At 43.2% G+C, this 21,097-nt stretch overlaps 1 protein-coding gene across 1 annotated transcript in view; it reads right to left on the bottom strand.

Moving 5' to 3' along the window:
• Positions 1-19,460, bottom strand: part of ccnc (cyclin C) — a 28,583-nt gene extending 9,123 nt beyond the window's left edge. Inside the window, exons 1-9 of the mRNA XM_033021029.1 lie at positions 19,151-19,460; positions 12,325-12,431; positions 11,136-11,220; positions 10,069-10,138; positions 7,316-7,367; positions 5,872-5,927; positions 2,601-2,636; positions 1,741-1,832; positions 411-478 (exon numbers count right to left, since the gene is read on the bottom strand). Of these exons, the coding sequence (XP_032876920.1) occupies positions 411-478; positions 1,741-1,832; positions 2,601-2,636; positions 5,872-5,927; positions 7,316-7,367; positions 10,069-10,138; positions 11,136-11,220; positions 12,325-12,431; positions 19,151-19,182 (598 nt within the window). The 5' untranslated portion in view covers positions 19,183-19,460. The remainder of the gene's footprint in view (positions 1-410; positions 479-1,740; positions 1,833-2,600; positions 2,637-5,871; positions 5,928-7,315; positions 7,368-10,068; positions 10,139-11,135; positions 11,221-12,324; positions 12,432-19,150) is intronic.
• Between the last annotated feature and the right edge of the window lie 1,637 nt (positions 19,461-21,097).

Raw genomic sequence — 21,097 nt, 5'->3', positions numbered from 1 at the left:
ATGATAGCTATTAAAAAATTTAATGATTGTAAAATATTTCCCCTTCTTTATTGTAATTATGATAAAATTATGATAAATTGAAATTATGTTGGTCATCTGAATAAATTTCTGAATTAGTTAGTCATCAAGAGTATAATTTAGTCTTTCAAAATAAATAGTATTTAAGACTTAAAATTGAGGTGTTCAAAATAAACCTCCAAGTACATTAACAACCAAACCAATTATGAAATATGAAATAATAAAATAATATGAAATATTAACACAAATTCAAATCATGAATTGATTGTAAACTTACGTAGCATTAATTCACAGGCTAGTACAATTCCAACATGCTTGAAAGAATGATAACTTCAGATTTTACAGTGACAATCAACAAACTGTATCACATGTCCAACAACTATAATACTCACCCAAGGCGATCATGAATGGAGGATACATGAGGCAAAGGTCTGTCCTGTAGGTGTCATTCACTATCCTCCTGTGCAGATTAAGGCATGTAGTTTTAAAATTATGTTTTTATGAATGAAACTACAAGTATTTATAACTGATGTAACTCAGAAGTAGAATAGTGTTCTTTCCAAAAAGCCTAATTGTCAAAGCTCAGTAGCATTTCTTGACCCAACCTATTTGTTCCTGAAATGACAGCTACATCATACAAAGAGGCACGTTCATATTTATTTTTGGCTCAATTGCTAGTAGTCTCACCTCCAGGACTGGCTCACGTTATCTAGGCTGAGATTTAATTGCTTAACTGAAGGAGTGGGAGTGCTGCATTGCTTGGCAGTGATGGCATCTTGCAGACGAGGCTCAGTCTGTCCGTTCAGGTGGTCGTAAAAGATCCCACTGCACTTTTCTGAAGAGCCGGCACTTTTCCAAGTATCCTGCCGAACAGCCACACCACTAAGTCAGCTTGATTGGTCACTTATACTGCCACTGTGCAAAATGGTTGCCAAATTTCCATACTTGAAAATTAATTAATGGCCCTGAAGCACTTTGGGATATTGAGGACATGAGAGGTACTATATAAATACAATTACTTTTTTCCATTCCACTGAATTCTGATAGATTTACTCACATAGAACATAAAAATGATTAATGAGTGTTGAAAAATAAAACATGGCATGCACAACTTCCAAGTGAAGAAGTTATAGAAACATAGAAAATAGGTGCACGAGTAGGCCATTCGGCACTTCGAGCCAGCACCTCCATTCAATATGATCATGGCTGATCATCTAAAATCAGTAACCCGCTCCATATCCCTTGATTCCGTTAGCCGTAAGATATAAATCTTACTCTCTCTTGAAAACATCCAGTAAATTGGCTTCCATTGCCTTCTGTGGCAGAGAATTCCACAGATTCACAAATCTCTAGGTGAAAATTTTCCTCATCTCAGTTCCAAAAATATAACTGCACTACTATTCTTGATCTTTTTAAATGTATGCCTCAGGGAGTCCATTATGTTGATTTAGAAGCAATAGAACTATTGAATTGAAAACAGTCCTACAATTAATGCATGTATTTAACCGAGAAGTACTGACAGCACGAGGTGCTACGTAAATGCAGATATTATTTCTGAAGAAACTTGCTTTTCTTGGGAAAATGACTTTTTTTAACCAAGAATAGGAAACTGTATATGTCGAATGAAATTAGCCTTTGCCACAAAATATAATAAACACAAATTGTATTTATGTACAAACACCACAATACACAGAAAGGCAGCTGATTATAATATAATCTTACCATGCTAATGGTAGCAACATGTCTTCTTGTCCCATATCTTGTACATACTGTAGCAATGGTCTATAGGGATGGTATACTATCAGACAGCAATCCTTCACAAAGAATGCAAAATAGTATTAAATAGTTGACACAAGTCTCCAAAACAGTCCCAAACAAACTCAGGTTCGATGGTATGACAAGTGTAAAATATCATCTTGCTACAGGGATCACAGCCTAAATCCAGTCTAAATAGATCTACTATGTTTATTGCTATAAGGATATACACTGAATTATATCTGGCAAATTAGTATTCAGTATGAATTTACAACTTTAAACTACTTTATTTGAAAGTGATTGGCACTGAAGCTGCATGCCCAAAATAGGAAAGTGATCTATTTCCAAAAGCTATCTATTTTTTTTAAGACCCAAGGAACTGCAGATGCTGGAATCTTGAGTAAAACAGCAAGTAAATCAGCAGGTTAGGCAGCATCTTGGAGGACGTATAGGCTTCAGACTCATTATAGTTGGTGAGAGAAAATTGGAAAGGTGATGTCCCCTTCCTCCAATAGTCCTTCCTCTAGATTTAATCCCCTTCCTCCAATAGTCCTTCCTCTAGATTTATATTTCCCTCCTCTTTTCTTCTTATCTGACACCCTTTGGTTTCCTTTTCATCGCCAGCCATCTACCAATAAAACCTTCTCACCTGTCGAAGGTTACTATTACTTATCAGGCTTTGTCCAGGCCCCACCTCTTTTTCAGATCTCTCCTCCGTACTACAATTAGTTTAAAGAACGGTCCCGACCCGAAACGTCACTGAGGTAACATCAACATCAACAGTTTGAGGTGTTAATTTTTGTTGTAAATAAGTCAAGAGCACTTACCATTAATTCTAACAAATAAAATTCACATTCTAATATCTGCAAAAAAAACAGCAAATCAGCAAAAGATTTTAAGTATTTGATCATTACTACCTGCCTGTAGATGGAGCAATTTGGAAAAAGGATATCAAGCTGGCAATTCCCATTGTTAATCTTAAGAAACGGTAAGATGCCAGAGAGAAAGATCCTAATTGCAAAAGACCCGTAAAGATTGGTCTGATATGTAAGTGCAGGATTCCCATTTAAAGAAGTGATTGTAGAAACAAATGCAACAGAAGCAAGACTCAATATTACTGGGTTCACCGGGAAATTCATCGGGTTGGTGGCATTGCGAGATGAAGCTGGGAATCTTGCTGTTGAATGACAATTTGGAGTCAAAGAGGAGCTTATTGGAGGAGAAAGTTAAAACCGGACATCATGTGTGGACGACTGTGTCGTCTGTACTGGAAGAAAATTAGTACCAAAGGGATTTTGAATTTCGTTTCCTTTGACACACAACACAACCTACACCACAAGAATAAAAACCGGAATGGGAATGGGGGCAGCGACTATCCTGTTGTGGCGGCACCCGGTGGTTGGGCCACTAGCTACATGAACCCTCAGCAGTCGGTCATGTGACTGGGCAATGGCAGGGAGGAGTTGTCACGGGGTACAGGGGTGTGTCCTGGGATATATAACGAGCCCTGGGACAACCCTCTCTCCCTCTCTCTTACTTCGAGCTGACCAGCTCTCTTCTCTCTAATGGTGAGTGTCCTTACACCTCAGCAGGGACTCAGCTCGAGCACACAAGGCAACAACTTTATGTTAGAGAACCAACGTGCATGTAAAACAAACTTTTTATGCCTATATAAAGTAACCCGTATGTTCATCACGTTTAGTGCCTCTACATTGGTGACCCCGACGTTCCAAAACAGATATTTTGGATTTCCCAACGCACGCAGCCGACCATCTGCCGTGGTGACCTGATGTCTGCAGCTGGCAGCCCAGCTCTACGGTAATGACCGCTATGGATGCAGCCGTCAACTCTGCGCTGCACCTTGACGGCGCTTTGGGCCTCACCGCCGCGGTCAGGCCATTCGACACCCACCCATGACTGGCCGATCTAGCCGATCGCAGGCCGCCTGGGTCGTCCGCCCATATTCCGGGCCCACCGCAGCAGACAGCAGCGCAGCAGCCTCCGCCCTCGCTATCTCTCTCGCATGACCCACCCGGAGCCGACCACTGGGACTGAGAGGCCGCGTCTGCCGCCGCTCCCCCACCAGCTGCTACCCACTGGGGCTGAGAGGCCGCGGCTGCCGTCGCTCCCCCACCAGCCTCCGCTCCCCCACCAGCTGCTGCAGGAGCTGCGAGGGTAGCAGGCCCCCGCCCCCAGCATCACCGACGCCCGCCTGATGGCCCCGGATGTGGGGAGAGAGCGGACCCGCCCATTACCCCACTGGCTGCTGCTCAAGGCCTAGCCACCTGATAGGGCGGACCTACCTGGGGCAGCTGCCTGAAGACGTCCTCACCGGCGCAGATTCCGAAGATCCCTGGGCGCTGGCTGCCCGTCCGACCCAGCAGCTGGGTGGTGCCTCAGCCAGTCAAGAGTCGGCGGTCCCGCGACAGATTCCCCAGCAGCTTTCAGCCACCGCCAAGGGCACAGCAGCGCAGCCGGTCTCCGAAGACACCGGCGACGGTGGATGGAGTCCCTACCTGCAGCGGTGAGGCGAGGCCCGTTGATGCCGGCCGCCAAAATGGCCGCCGCGGTCTACTCCCACATGGCCGCAGCAGTGACTAAAAAAATGGCCGCCAACAGCTGGCCGGAAGCGACGCTCGACCTGCTGACCACCGTCAGCAGCGTCACCTCTGGTCAAATGTAGTCTATGCAGCCTGACCGATGTCTACAGCGCCACTCCTGGTCGGTTGGTGTTACTACAGCCTCCAGTTTAAAGCACACTTTGGACTTTGCAGTATCTTTGCTGTTTGCTCACTGTAGTTTTTTTTTCCCATTGTACACTATAATCACCTAGCTTAATATCACTATTAGTTTCTTGTTGTATCTGCATTGCTGCCGATGTCTTTCTCAGGTCACAATCCCCTGCTGGTCGACGTGACTGGTCTATACTTCGTCCGTCCTGCATCTTTTGCGTTGGTCTCCTTGCATCCCTCGACATACCTCGGGATGGCCCACAGCCAGATCATCGACAGCGCCCGTGGGCCCCTCCGTACCGACCCACAGTCGGGTTCCCCTGACCCCACAGCAAGAGCCGCCCTCGACCATGCTTGCGCACCTTCTGGTAGAAGGTGAGCGCGCTCCCATCACTTTTCAACGTCTGCCATCACCGTCTGCCTGTTAGTTTACGGGTCAGGCTGCCGCGTTTTGTCGGCCTGCTCGTTTTCCTGCCTCTGGTTCTGGGGGCGGGGGGGGGAGGGGGGGTCCTGTTGCGGCACCTGGTGATTGGGCCACTAGCTGCACGAATGCACAGCAGCCAGTCACGTGACTGGGCAATGGCAGGGAGGAGTTGTCATGGGGTACAGGGATGTGTCCTGGGATATACAACGAACCTTGGGACAACTCTCTCTCTCTCTCTCTCTTACTTCGAGCTGACCAGCTCTCTTCTCTCTAGGGGTGAGTGTCCTTCCACCTCAGCAGGGGCTCAGCTCGAGCCCACGAGGCAACAGCCTCGCAGCAGCAGCAACAACTTTATGTTAGAGGACCAACGTGCATGTATAACAAACCTTTTAGGCCTGAATAAAGTAACCCATTTGTTCACCATGTTTGCTGCCTCTACACTGTAAACATTTACCATGTAATTTTGGAAATGAACTGATGAAGAAATGCCATGCTTCAAACCAACTAAATAAAAATGAAATTGAGGATTACCAAGCAAGGCTTTCCATATAAAAATGAAAATGCCTTTTAAGTTAAGATGGACAATATATGTTTAAATTGTGTTAAAAGTAGAGAAAATTGAAAAATAATGGTGATAAAGTCAGCATAACTTGAATATTTCTCACGCACCTCAGATAAGTCATGATCTAACATATACATCTTAAATTGCCCATGGTTAAATAATTAATCTCATTGTATGCTTTATGAAGCCTGAGTGATATGTAACAACATCCTATGATATTTTGGATGTGCTGAAACATACCTATACTGAGTCATAAGCCAAAGGTAAATTACTTTTAGTGTTGTTTTGACAGGATCACCACTGTATGTACAGCATTGAGAAAGATTTAATGAGTAATTATAATCTATTAATATAAAAAGACATATAACGTTAATACTTACATGGTTCATTCTGTAGGGAAATTCCTTTGGAAACGCATAAGAAAATCTGGTTTTCACTATGTCATAACAGAAAGTTTAAAAAATAAGTGTTAAAAAAAATAGTTCAATACAGTGAAATAACTATGCAATGTGCTTGTTATTTAGTACAAGACCCAAAACAGAGGCATATAAGAATCACCAAAATAGCTGGGATGAGGATTGGGTGCAGCTCAAAAATCAGAGAATGAGGACAAAAACATTAATTAAAAAGGAAGTTGGGATACAGGGGTAAACTTGCACGTAACATAAAAATTGCTGTGAAAGCTCTGAAAATAAAACCATCCTTAACAAATCCACTATGGTTTTGAATCCGGTAGGCGGCGCGACTCTCGTCTGCAGCGGCCTCTGCAGTCCGTCTGCGTTTTTATTATTTTATGTCTATGTTTTTATGTTGGGGTATGTGTGTGGGGGGGTTGGGGGTAACTTTTAAATCTCTCCCTGCACGGGAGACCCGACCTTTTCTTTGTCGGGTCTCCGTTGTCGTTGGGGCTGCAACGAGGAGCGGCCTCCAACAGGAAGACCGGGGGCTCTGGTGCCGACTACTCACCTCACCGTCGCGGAGCTGGCCGAGTCCAGAGCGGGTGGAGCTGTGGTGGACGCTGCTGCGGCCCGACCCCCGGAGATTCGGTGGCTGCATCTGGCGGGCGGCAGCACCGGGAGCCCGCAGGTCCCTGGAGGGAGACCGCTTTTCGGGGCTTCCGCAGTGGCGACTTCTCCCGCCCGAGTTGCGGGGTTGAAGAGCTCCTGGAGCGGGGCCTACATCACCGCCCCGCGCGGCTTGGAATGGCGGCGGGTCTTTGCGAGCGCCCGCCGGGGGCTCTAACATTAAGAACCCGGTGTGCGACCTTGCTTCACCCGGCGTGGCTTTAATGGCCACGGGACAATCGCCATCGCCCGCCGGGGGCTTTGACTTTGACTCTGACATCGGGGGGGGGGAGAGTGCAGTGGAGAGAGAAGTTTTTTTGGCCTTCCATCACAGCAATGTGATGGATGTTTATGTAAATTATGTTGTGTCCTGGGTCTATTTGTTTGTAATGTATGGCTGCAGAAACGGCATTTCGTTTGGACCTCAAGGGGTCCAAATGACAATAAATTGAATTGTATTGTATTGTAAGAGTCTGCAGAAGGGTCCTAAGCCAAAACATTGCCTATACTGTAGATTCCCTCCAGAGAGGCTACCTAAACCGCCGAGTTACTGAGTTACAAATGTGCATCTTTGCGCTTGCAGAAATATTGGACTACAGACGATTTTCTGGAAATGCATCCCCTGTGCCCCACACCCCACCTCTGTAACATGGAGGTCGCCTGGAGAGTGCCTTCCGCCAATACACTTAAGTGCATAATGATAGGTAACAGATTTTGTAGCTGGAGATTTTCAAGAAATAAAAAAAACTATTGTACTTACACACAGAGGTTGAAGCTGAAATCAAACGTGTGTTTGAGACCACACCAAATTCCTAAAAGCGAAAGAATAGATTGTGGCAGGAAGTTCTACACAATATGACAATACATCGTATGGAACAGGATTGCATGCAAACAATATTTTTTCACTGCATCTTGACATATGTGATAATAATAAACCAATACCAATAAATGGGATGTTTTGGTTTGATTTCTGTGCCTCAAAAATTGGAATTGAAACATATACAGATTATACTTTCAAGTACCCCTCTCAAATATGGTAGAAATGGTTAAATTTACATGGCCGGAATAATCCATACTTCTGCTACATCGCAGCTCCTCATATTAATGAGTGTTAATTGTGATTTATTGTATTGCATATATTGGTTTGGTTCACGACAAAATGCTCAAAAACTGCTGCAATTATGTTACACTAATTCTTTCACAATAAATATTATTTATCCAAGAATATTCTAGCAAGTATTCTACATGATGTAAGGAAATACCAAGGTACAAATACAGACAACAACCGATTGATAAACTTTACAGATACACTTGGCATAAGGAGGTTTGCACATCTATGCATGCAAGTGATCTTCTGCAGAAGAGAACTCCTTATGTTTTCAAGTAGGCTCTGCCAATACCATTTCAACAAATTGGAGAGATTTCTGTACAAGCGAGTCTGCGCCGACCGGTGATCACCCGTACACTAGTTCTATCCCTAACACTAGAGACAATTAACAGAAGCCAAGTCAACCAACAAACCCACATGTCTTTGAAATGTGAGAGGAAACCGGAGCACCTGGGGAAAACATACTCAGTTACAAAGAGAACTCCATACAGACAAAACCCATAGTCAGGATCGAACCCAGGTCTCTAGCGCTACAAGTCAGCAACTCTACTGTTGCGTCAATTTGCCGCCCATGACATTATGTTAGGAAAGCACTTATGTTTGAAATACCTGGGGGATAAAAGCCTACTTTTTTTGGTTTAAAATAAAGCCACCAAGCAATACATGACAACTGTAGCTTTGTTTGAGATCCTCCCAAATGCTCCTCAATATCTATATTACTAAAACTCTGATCTTGACCACTTCCTGTGGTTCTGTATATTGATTTTAGAAAAAACGCTGCACCTTACGGCTGTGATTTTTGGCCATCTTACTCAGAGTCCCCCTCCGCTGCGCAGGACAAGAGGATTTTTCCCATCGATAAAAAATAAAAGTTATTAGTGTTTAAAAAATGTTGAGATTCTCTCTCCAGAATGCCATGCCCCTTCCGGAGGGACTATAAAAAACGGAAGTGTTGAGTGCCTGTCAGTCTCTGCAAGATTGGGTAGCGAGAGGGTCACGTCTCTCAGTCTGAGCTGTGAATAACACTGAACACATGTCTACTAAACTGTGAGCGTTTTTACTGACCTGTCAGTGCCCTTAATGTGGTTTGAAAATATAGTTAGGAAATGCTAAAGCTGTTTTGCCTTTGGTTTGGAAATGCTAAAGCTGTGTTGCCTTTGGTTTGGAAATGCTAAAGCTGTGTTGCCTTTGATTTGGAAATGCTCAAGCTGTGTTGCCTTTGGTTTTGAAATGCTAAAGCTGTGTTGCCTTTGGTTTTGAAATGCTAAAGCTGTGTTGTCTTTGGTTTGGAAATGCCAAAGCTGTGTTGCCTTTGGTTTCGAAATGCTAAAGTTGCCTTGCCTAATTAAAGTTGCCTTGCCTAATTAAAGTTGCCTTGCCTTCTATATAATTGAAAGTATAATCTTGACCACTTCCTGTTTGCGCTTTATATTGATTTTAGGAAAAACGCTACCACGTACGGCTGTGATTTTTGGCCATCTTACTCAGAGTCCCCCTCCGCTCATCAGGTGCCGAGGATTTTTCCCATCGATTAAAAATAAAAGAGTTATTAGTGTTTAAAAAATGTTGAGATTCTCTCTCCTGTCAATCACACCATGAAGGCCACGCCCCTTCTGGTGGGAAGGGGGTAGGTACTATAAAACCCAGAAGTGTGGGCGTGGCTCAGTCTCTGCAAGATGGAGGAGGGAGAGGTCACAACTCGCTGTCTTTATTGGCCTTGCACCCTGCATGAAATGGTAAGAAACAGCACTTGAATTTGGTGGCCTTGCACCCTGCTTCAAATGGTATTTGAAGGAATAGCCGCGAGTCAACTGCCAGCCCACCAGCCATGAGTGAGTGAGCTGCCAGCACAACAGGCTTGAGTGACTGAGCCGCCAGGCCAAGAATCCATTCAGCCCACAATGTCCATACTAGCCCTCTGGAAACCAGTCCCTTCAGTCCACAACACCCATATTAGCGCTCCAGAAAGCCCGCCCCCCCCCCCCCCCCCCCCAATTGGAATTGGTGGAGAGGTGGAATAATTCCTTGGGGGACCAGCCCTCCCGTGTGATGCTGGGAACTTAGTAACTTATAATCCTGTCCCCATAATACTCATCTTACCTCTCTGACAATCCTGGATGGCACTGTTAAATATGAAATATCTTGTTATCCTTGCGCGCTTCACATTGCGAATACACATTGGCTATTGCCGTTTTCGTGATGTTACAAATATGTATTTTATGATACCCTAACATTTTTAACTCACATGCTACAAAAGGAATAGTAAAAAGGTATCTGCAAAAAACTCCCAACGAAGTATAGTCTACTCAATAAATCATTCTACAACTAGTAATTCAAATGATAATGAATATTGATAAACCAAAACTTGGTTAATATTTATTTAATGATAATAATAATTGAGATACCTCTACTTTTGACGCTAAAAATACACAGGTTGGAGCCATCAATACTGGATCTATACTCTTCAGCGAGTACCTAACAAGATAAAAATATATCAGTAAAATTTTACTCAAAATATACCAAAGTTATTTAATGTGCTTTAATGGATAAATCAACACTGTTGATGTAGCTTCTATAAATGACAAAAACATAGTATTTTCAAGTAAGATATTCAAAATAAGATATTCTGATCTCCCCAACCCATTTAAAAGAGAATAAAAGAATGCCAAAACAAGTTTGGTCATTTATTTATTTTGTTTTAAACCTTGTCTGTACAATGGGGACTACATATCACAACAGTAACTACTATTTCATTGGTTGAGGTGTTTGGAAATGGCCTGAAGTCACATAGCTTTTGAGGTGATGTTCAAACGTTTACCCAGGAACAATTATATCAGGTTTGGAGATAACTATAAAATAAATGATGATCATTGTAAGTTAAAACAAAGATCATAATTTAAAATTAGTGGAATACTTTTTCATAAGTATAACAAAACCTTTTACAGAATGCAACAATAATACAATGGTTCATAAGTGTTTTCAATCAATTGGTAAGATCAGGCAATATGCCCAATAAAACTATAATCATCTACTTGACACAAATTTCAAACATGAGGCAATGACTATCAATGTGCATAATGGACATTGTGGATGAATAACACTGAGTAAATATTGATACACAGCACCCACTACAACAAAGAGAGGCAATGAGAAGCAAGTTGATTAGTAAGGGTGTCAGGGGTTATGGGGAGAAGGCAGAAGAATTGGGTTGAGAGGGAAAGATAGATCAGCAATGATTGAATTGCGGAATGGACGTTATGGGTCGAATGTCCTAAATCTGCTCCTATAACATTAAGTTTCATTTAAGTGGAGTTCCACATCAGATTCAGCAGCGCCAACATAACTTGTGCTTTTGATGTAGGTATACATTAATTGAAAAGCAAGAAAATAAATGCAAGCCTGTTTTATTACATTTCTTATTTTATACCAAATGAATCCTATAAAATAAAACTGAATGGAAAAGTAATCTTACCTGGCATAGAATCTTTTGAAGTAGACCGTTGCAGTTGCAATAACCTGCTGCCTCAATTTGAGGTGTTCCCCGAGAGCTTGGATTACTATTGACAAATCAGGGAGAAATGTTTACTCACAATGTTTGCTCTGCCCTTTAGATATTTGCATAATGTATTAAATTTAAATTCATTTTCACCCAAAAATATTAATCTTGAAATTATGAGAATTAGTGCAAGATAAAGTTTGTTTAAAGATTGCTCAAAGGTTTCCAATCAGGTAGAGGTAATGACTGCACTCTAGTTAGTGATAGGTTGGTTCAGTTGCCTGATAACTGCTGGGAAGAAACTGTCCCTGAATCTGGAGGTATGCATTTTCAATCTTATGTAACACTTGCCTGTTGGGAGGGGAGAAAAGGGAATGACTGGGGTGAGATTGGTCCTTGATTATGCTAGTGGCGTTGCCGAGGCAGCGTGAAATGCAGATGGAGTAGATGGAAGGGAAAATGGGATCTGGAAATTCTAGTGCACAAAACACAAAAGGTTGCACAGGTACAACAAACAAATAGGAAAGCCCTGGGCTTTATAGCAAAAAGTATAATAGAAAAGATGCTTTGATGCAACTTTACAGGGCATTGGCAAGATTATATCCCAAGCAACGATCTCCATATTTAAGGAAGGACATGCTTACATTAGAGACACGTACATTAGATTGATTTTTTGGAATGATTTATTTAATGAATAAAGAAAAGTTGAGTGGGGCCTATCTCTTTGGAATGGAGAAGAATGCAAGGGGATCTTATTGAAACGTAAGATTCGAGAAAGGTTGGCAGGTTGTATGCCAAGTTTGCTTTCCCTGATGACGTTATGTAAAGCAAGGGAGTGAGGTTTCAGAATATTGGGATACCCATTTCCAATGGAGATGAAAGAATTTCTTCTCAGAGGGAATTGAGAGTCTTTGGAATACTCTATCACCGAGAGCTGCCGAGGTAAATAAAATATATATATAATATATTCAACGCAGAGACTGGCAAACATTTGAACTAAAAGGGAGGCGAGAGGTGTAGTGAAAGAACAAGAAAGTGGGGTTGTGACCAAGGTTGGAAAACATGAGACAAGGTAAAATGTTCACTGTTTTACCAAAGTAAATTTCATTGCAAAGAAAATAATATATTTTTCATAATTGCTAAAAATACTGATAAACAGCATTACCATTTGCAAAAAATATTTGCAATTTCCAATATTCTTCCTCAGCCAGAAATTTCAAGTCTTTCTGTCGCTCTTTCATCACATCTTGCTTGTCAAGAATCCACTGTAAGCTGACACAGAACAAGCAAACTAGGTGAAATTGTATTGCACAGCACAAAAAATAAAATTTACTTGTAATTTTATTGGCAGTGGAAGAATCGGTACATCTGCTAAACCTTTGTAGGTTGAAAAAATCAAAAAACTGCAGATGCTGTAAAAGTGAATCAAAAATAATAAATGATTGAAAATAGCAGGTCGGGCAGCATCTGTGAATTTAGAAACATTTAGCAGTTCACTCTTCATCAGAGCCAATGGCTGGCTGTAAGGCATTTGTGGGCATTCTGATGAAGGATCTTTAACCCAAAATATTATCTGCTTCTCCTTCCACATATGCTGACTGACATGCTGAAAGTTTCCACTGCTTTCTACTTTTATTTCTGCAATTGCCTTAAACTAATTTACAAAAGATAAATTGAGTGATTTTCACTTCATATTTTCTTTACAAGTAGAGACAGTTGCAATAACACTGGCAGAAAACACATTTAATTGTGAATTGATATGGGAGAGTGGTGCAGCTCACAGATCTAGAGACCCAGAATCAATTCTGACTTCCAGTGCTGTCTATGTGGAGTGTGCACATTCTCCCTATGACTGCAAACCTTACTTGCCACAGCACTGGTTTCCTCCCACATCCCTAAGATGTTGGGTTAATAAGTTAGCAGAACTCTGTAATTGCCCCGAGTGAGCATGTCATTAATAAATCTGGAATAAATGCGAATGCTGGAAGAATAAATGGGAATTCTGCAAATGACTGCTTGATGGTCGATTATAAAATCTATGGGCTAAAGGATCTGTTTCCCTGCTCTACGACTCCATAATGCTAAAAACTTAAACTGATAGAATATCAATTTTACAACATTAACATTGTGTGTTCTGTACTTTATTTAAGATCAAGAACTTCTCCCAACTCTGAGGCACAGGGTTCAATTAATATCACTCTTGTCCAAATCTGAAATTTCTGCGTTCAATCTCCACTCCTACCTAGGCTGACAGTTTTAAGAATGCACTGTCAAATAAAAGAAGAGATATTTTGCGCGAGACATTAAACTTTCTGCTCTCCCAACTGGACACAAATAAAAAATTCCATGTCACCATTTAGAAGAACAGCAAGGACAATAATCCCCAGCGTCCTGGCCAACATTTATCTGACAATTAACATTATCAAAATTATATTATCTATTAATTATCATGTTGCTTTTTCTGGAAGAGTAATGGCACAAATTTGCCACCACATCTTACACACTTCCAGAATGTTTCATTAATGCAATGCACTTTGGCACATCCTAAGGCAGGAGCAGACTTTGTAAATACAACATTTTATTTTATTGTAGTAATAATAATAATAATAATAAATTTTATTTAATGGGCGCCTTTCAGACATCTCAAGGACACCTTACATAGTAATCGGAAAAAAAACATATAATCGGAATAGAACAGGTAAAAAAGACATCACAGAGACACAAATTAAAAACAGAATTCAATCCAAAAACAGAAAATCATAAACACAGTGTGAAGAGAGAGCAGTGGCAGCCAAAGCGCGCCAGCGTCCACTCTCTCTTCACGGCAGCCATCTTGGACACAGACCTACAGGACTACAATTAGACAAAAAAATCATCCCCCCACAGTGGATAGCACTGTGGAGGAAGGCACAATGTCCAGTCCCCACCCCATGTTCACCCCAAAGTCAGGCCTATTGAGGCCACCGCAATTGCCTCAACGGAGGCCCGATGTCCCTGGCCGTTCTCACCGGGTGGTCTTGCCCCGGCGTCGGGAGAGTCCTTTCGGCGGCTGGGCCACCTGGAACGGCCGCTTCCTGGTTGGAGCCCGCGGCTGCCGAAGCCGACAAAGCCGCGCCGGTTTGGAGCTCCCAGGCTCCCGATGAAAAAGTTGGCGCCGCCTCTCCGCACTGCCGCCTCTCCGCACTGCCGCCTCTCCGCACTCGCGCAGCCCGGAGATGTTGCTCTCGGCGGTCCAGCTCGCCAGAGCTCCAGCGCGGCGACCCAGGCAAGGCATCGCCCGCTCCACTCCGCTCCAGCGCTCCAACGCTGTGCCGCCGCCGAGGCCGAGGTGCTGGGCTGTCCCCGCCAGGAAACGGTGCTCCAAGCCCGCAGGTAGGCCACGAGAACGAGTCGACGGGCAGCCCGGAGAAAAGGCTGCCACACCGACCAGGTAGGGACCTAGAAATAAAGTTACACCTACCCCCCCACATTAAAAGACCATATCCCCTACAAACAAAAAAACAGGACTCACTAAAAACTATAAAAAAAACGGATTTAAAACGGACGGCTGCTGGCTAGCAGCCGTTCACCAAGATGGCTCCTCCTCCGTAGTACTGATCAACGGCCAGCAGATTCCTATCTTCCTTGCATCGTTATAACTTGTACTCATTCTTAACTATTCGTGCCTCCTTATCTCATTAACTACATTCCCCAAGACCACGTAAGGCACTGTAAAAATGCAACCCTTTATTTGTCTCATGGTGATATGGAATCATAGAAATTTCACAACTAGCTCTTTAAAGCTCGCCTGCATCACCACACCTCACTTATGAAGTCATTGACAACAATATTTCCACAGCCACTGAAGTCACTGCAGATGCCAAGATTTTGAGCTAAAGACAAAGAGCGGGAGGAACTCAGCGGATCAGGCAGCATCTGTGGTGGGAATGGAAAGACAACGTCACGCAGACACATTGTTAGATTTAAACAGTGACTATCAGGATTTTCTCACCTTCTGTACAAACATAGAACATAGTAAAATAGGTACAGGAGTAGGCCATTTGGCCGTTCGAGCCAGCACCACCATTCAATATTATCATGGTTGATCATCTAAAATCTGTACCCCGTTCCTGCTTTCTCCCCATATTCCCCGATTCCTTTAGCCCTAAGAGCTAAATCTAACTCTCTCTTGAAAACATCCAGTGAATTGGCCTCCACTGCCTTCTGTGGCAGAGAGTTCCACAGATTCACAACTCTGCGTGAAAATATTTTCCTCATCTCAGTCCTAAATGGCCTACCCCTCATTCTTAAACTGTGACGCCTGGTTCTGAACTCCTCCAACATTGGGAACATTTTTTCCGCATCTAGCCTGTCCAATCTATTAAGAATTGTATATGTTTCTATAAGATCTCCTCTCATCCTTCTAAATTCCAGTGAATACAAGCCCAGTCGTCCCATTCTTTCATCATATGTCAGTCCTGCCATCCCAGGAATTAACCTTGTGAACCTACGCTGCACTCCCTCAATAGCAATAATGTCCTTCCTCAAATTAGGAGACCAAAATTGCACACAATACTCCAGATGTGCTCTCACCAGGGTCCTGTACAACTACAGTAGAACCTCCTTGCTCCTAAACTCAAATCCTCTCGCAATGAAGGCCAACATGCCATTAGTTTTCTTCACTGCCTGATGTACCTGCATGACTGATGTACAAGCACACCCAGGTCTCGTTGCAGCTCCCCTTTTCTTAATCTGACACCATTCAGTTAATGCTGGAGGTAACTAGGCGGGGCAGACACCATCTCTGGAGAGAAGGAATGGGTGATGTTTCAGGTCGAGACCCTTCTGAAGAAGGGTCTCGACCCGAAACAACATCCATTCCTTCTCTCCAGAGATGCTGTCTGTTAAAATGAGTTTCGCCAGCATTTTGATTTGATTCTACCTTCGATTTAAACCAGCATCTGCAGTTCTTTCCTACACCATTCATATAATAATCTGCCTTTATGTTCTTGCCACCAAAGTGGATAACCTCACATTTATCTACATTATATTGCATCTGCCATGCTTCTGCCCACTCACCCAACCACCCTGCAGCCTCATAGCATCCACCTTGCAGCTCATACTATCACCCAGCTTTGTGTCATCCTCAAACTTGGAGATGTTACATGTAATTCCCTCGTCTACATCGTTAATGTATACATTGTAATTAACTGGGTCCCAGCAGAGCCTTGCGGCACCCCACTAGTCACTGCCTGCCATTCTGAAATGGACCCGTTAATTCCTACTCTTTGCTTCCTGTCTGCCAACCAGTTCTCTATCCATGTCAATACCTTACCGCAATACCATGTGCTCTGATTTTGCACACTAATCTCTGGTGTGGGACCTTGTCAAAGGCTTTTTGAAAGTCCAGATACACCACATCCACTCTCCCTTATCCATTCTACTTGTTACATCCTCAAAAAATTCCAGAAGATTAGTCAAGTAAGATTTCCCCTTCATAAATCCAAGCTGACTTTGACTGATCCTGTCACTGCTTTCTAAATGCGTTGCTATAACATCTTTAATAATCGACTCAAGCATCTTCCCCACTATGATGTAAGGCTAACTGGTCTATAATTCCCCGTTTTCTCTCTCCCTCCTTTCTTAAAAAGTGGGGTTGCATTGGCTACCCTCCAGTCCACAGGAACTGATGCAGTGTCGAGAGAACAATGGAAAATGATCACCAAGTACACAAATACAGAAGCAACATTCAGAGGGGCAACAAAATATATTTTAACTTCAAAGCATATCTCCAGAAGCATGACTGCAAGTTATCTCCTTGATCCAAATAAGTGCGTAATACCAATTATGATAATATAAAGCACAACAAATATGTGGTCACTGAAAAGTAGATCCTTCAAGATGTTCAAGAAGGAACTGCAGATGCTGGAAAATCGAAGGTACACAAAAATGCTGGAGAAACTCAGCGGGTGCAGCAGCATCAGTCTGAAGAAGGGTTTCGGCCCGAAACGTTACCTATTTCCTTCGCTCCATAGATGCTGCTGCACCCGCTGAGTTTCTCCAGCATTTTTGTGATCATTCAAGATGCTCTTACCGATTGTTTTTGTGCCTTGATATCAAGATTAAGACCATAATGCCACCAATTACCCATATGATCCCTACTGTAAAATTTAGGTAAGATAATATTAATTTTCAAAATTAAACTGAGTTTCAGAATAATTATGTAATTGTGCATGTTATAAAAAGGTCTTGAAGTTTCTAAATGCCCTATCACAGCCCAAATTATGGCAAGAATCAACTGTTGTCATGCGCACTCATTACTTTACTAAAACCAAGCCCAATTACACAGTTAGCCTTTTTGGATTTAAACAGTCCAAAAGATTCCAATGGTAATTGTCCAATACACATCTTAGAATTATTGAAAATGTATGACACAAAAGGTCATTTACATGATTGCGCTGGTGGGAGTCAAAAAGGAGCTACCCAGCCTAATCCCACTCTCCACGATATAATAATACTTTAAAGGTACCAAAACATACAGAAAGGCCATTATTGAATCAGCATTTTGCAACAATAATATTAGGGTGGAGCAAAAGTGCAGTACAGGATGGATTAGGATGGTACAAAAGACAGACACAAAATGCTGGAGTAACTCAGCGGGTCAGGCAGCATCTCTGGAGAAAAAGGATGGGTGACATTTTGGGAAAAGGATCTCAACCCGAAACGTCACCCATCTTTCTTTTCCCCAGAGATGCCACCTGACCCACTCCAGCACTTTGTGTCTATCTTTGGTATCAACCAGCATCTGCAGTTCTGTTTCTAAGATGGTACCAAGTCTGGAAACCATTTAGTTAATCGGGTAATCACACCATTGATTCAGAATTGTGCCGAGTATTAATATTGTAATACAATTCAGTGACAGGGCAAATGGTATAAACTGTGTTGGGATCCATACAGTGAATGGCTTTCTAATATCCAGGTGGCAAAAATGCCGTGGTGAGTTAATATGGTGGTGTCCACAATGGATGAGCCAAGGCCAGGTGTGAGTTAATGACCCTTTCATTGTGCACAGATGCATGGCCTCTCTGTCTCCAGACTGGGTGGGCGAGAATGAACTAGGTGTATAAACAAGCCAGGTCTCAGCCAAGCTGGGTGTAGGACTCCCCTTCCGAACCCCCTCCTCATGCCCAGTACAGTTGTAGGGTTCACTCACTGTAGCACCTCCTCGTCCCCAGGCCAGGCCAGGTGGGTGAGATGGGCCACGTTTAATGATGAGTGAAGCACTCCTTGTGCTGGTTTGAGGATTAGTGAACCCTCTCCTGGTGTGTGTGTGTGTGTGGGGGTGTGGGGGGAGATCAGTATCAGTGAACCTTCTCACGATGCCAGTGTGAGGGGGGGGAGCAGTGAACCCCTTCCCAATGCCAGTGCAGGTCCAGTGAAGCCCGCTCCTGGTGCCAGCGTGGGGATCAGTGAACCCCCCCCCCCCCCCAATGCCAGGGTGAGGAATGATCAGTGAACCCTCTCCTGCTGTGAGGGACAATCAGTGAGCCTTTTCCTCATTCCGCTGTGTTGGAGGATCAGTGGACCTTCTCCTGATGCCAGTGTGGGTATTAGTGTGGAGGAACCCGCACTCTGTGCCGGTGTGAGGGAGGATCAGTGGACCTTCTCCTGATGCCAGTGTGGGTATTAGTGAACCCCCACTCTGTGCCGGTGTGAGGGAGGATTAGTGGACCCTCTAAGGGTCAGTGAATGCGGGTGTGATGGAGGATCAGATCAATGAACCTTCTCCTGATGCCAGTGTGAGGGATGATCAGTGAACCCCCTCTTTGTGCCGGTGTGAGAGAGGATTAGTGAACCTTCTCCTGATGCCGGTGTGAGGACCAGTGAACCCTCTCGCGGTGTGAGGGATGATCAGTGAACCCCCTCTTTGTGCCGGTGTGAGGGAGGACCAGTGACCCCACTCCTTGTGGCCGGGCCTCCCAGGCCGCTGCTCGGATCAAGTAAACACTCACTAGTGCGAGCTCTGCCAGAAGTTGCCCGCCATCCCCCTCGCTCGCCGGTCCCGGGCTCCCCGCCTTTGCTCCGCCGCTGCCGCTCTCCGCCTTTACTCCGCCGCCGCCTTGACTCCGCCGGTTTGCCGATGTGTTGTAAACCCAGCTTTATCTTCTAGCCGGGCATTCTCTGCGACTTCCAAATGATTCCGCCAAGGAACCCGGGGTCACGTTGAAAGTGCCCGGTTATAAACCTTCCGGGCGGCCTTGCAAAGCGGAGGATCTCCTTCTTTCACCATCTAATTCCTGCGGCAAAACTGCAGACTTTTCCCCAAAATCATTCCCACTCTGAAAGGTGCAATTGCATATTTGCTATTTGTTTAAATGATGCCGTTTAAACATTAATAAATTAATCTATGCTCTGTTCGTGCAAATTAACATTCAACATCCCCCCCCAAACGAAAAATGAAATCCTGGTTTGAAGAAGGGTCTCGACCCGAAACGTCACCCATTTCTTCTCCCCAGAGATGATGCCTGTCCCGCTGAGTTACTCCAGCTTTTTGTGTCTGTCCTGGTTTTATACTTCATTTATCTTGCGTCCAGGAACCAAAACATAACGCGTAATTCATTATTAATCCATTATTTTTTGAGCAGGTATTTTACAAATTACTTTCTAAATGCTCTAAGTGATTAATTGAATCATATGTGAACACAAATGCTGGAGAAACTCAGCGGGTGAGGCAGCATCTACGGAGTGAAGGAATCGGTGACGTTTCGGGTCGAGACCCTTCTTCAGACTCAGTCTCGACCCTAAACGTCACCTATTTCCTTCGCTCTATAGATGCTGCCTCACCCGCTGAGTTTCTCCAGCATTTTTGTCTACCTTCGATTGTTCCAGCATCTGCACTTCTTTCTTAAACACTTGAATCATATCCTACTCATCATCCCTGGCATTCCTATTGGGAGGTTTCACGGCAGTCGGGTCACGACCCATGACCCGTACTGTTGCTACGCTACGCCAACTGGAGTACACGCGATGAACTGCAGGTAGGCACTTACCATTGTTTCCAATGTAACGGGCCCGTTAAAACCCGCCGAAATTGTCAATTTTTGCGCTGTAAATAATTATGGAAATCGGGATAAGCGTGAGAGACATTTAGCCTACTTCAGAATTCCAAAAGTGAGGAGAAATGATGGTAGATAGAAGCGAGAGCTGAAGGGACAACAACAGACAGAGTGCTTGGCGAACATTGGTCGTTTGCTCACTGCATTTCATCAACTAAGGCATTATTTGTGTTTTTTCTTGATTCCTTTGGCATCTAAAAAGTTTCAGAAGTGATAAATCTGGCTGTAAAATTTAAAAATCGCCCATGGTTCTCTCAAGTGGATTTTTACATACAAAAAGAAAACGCCTCTGAAGCAAAATTTACAGCCAGATTTATCACTTTTTTTATTTTTTTATTTTATTTATTAGAAGTAAGTACAATACCTTTTTACAGGTTCCCAAAATTATGTTAACATATTACATTATCTGTACAACTTCCTTTTTTTTTAAAGAGAAAAGTAAGAAGGAAAGAGATAGTAAAGAATAGAGGAAAGTCTAGTGTGTGTGAATAAAAAGAGGGAAAAAGAAATAGTAAAGAAAAGAAATGTAAGAAAGGGAAGCAGGAGGAGATGATTTTTAATATTCCTGATCATCTTTCACCCATACCTGAAACTTTTAATTTTTACGATACTGTTGCACCACATGAATCCAAGAAATCAATAAATGGAGACCAACTCGTTAAGAATTGGTCTTGTTTGTCTATTACGAGGAGTCTCATTTCTTCCAAGTGTGCTGTGTCCAACATATTACTGAACCACATTTTAAATGGTGGTATAGTAGCATTTTTCCAACATTTAAGTATAAGTTTTTTTGCTGTTATTAACCCATAATTAAAAAATGAATTTTGGGGTATGTTTAATTTA

This window comes from Amblyraja radiata, chromosome 5, assembly GCF_010909765.2.
Source record: "Amblyraja radiata isolate CabotCenter1 chromosome 5, sAmbRad1.1.pri, whole genome shotgun sequence".
In the NCBI taxonomy this organism is placed as follows: domain Eukaryota; kingdom Metazoa; phylum Chordata; class Chondrichthyes; order Rajiformes; family Rajidae; genus Amblyraja; species Amblyraja radiata.
This window is presented reverse-complemented; position numbering and strand designations above follow the sequence as displayed.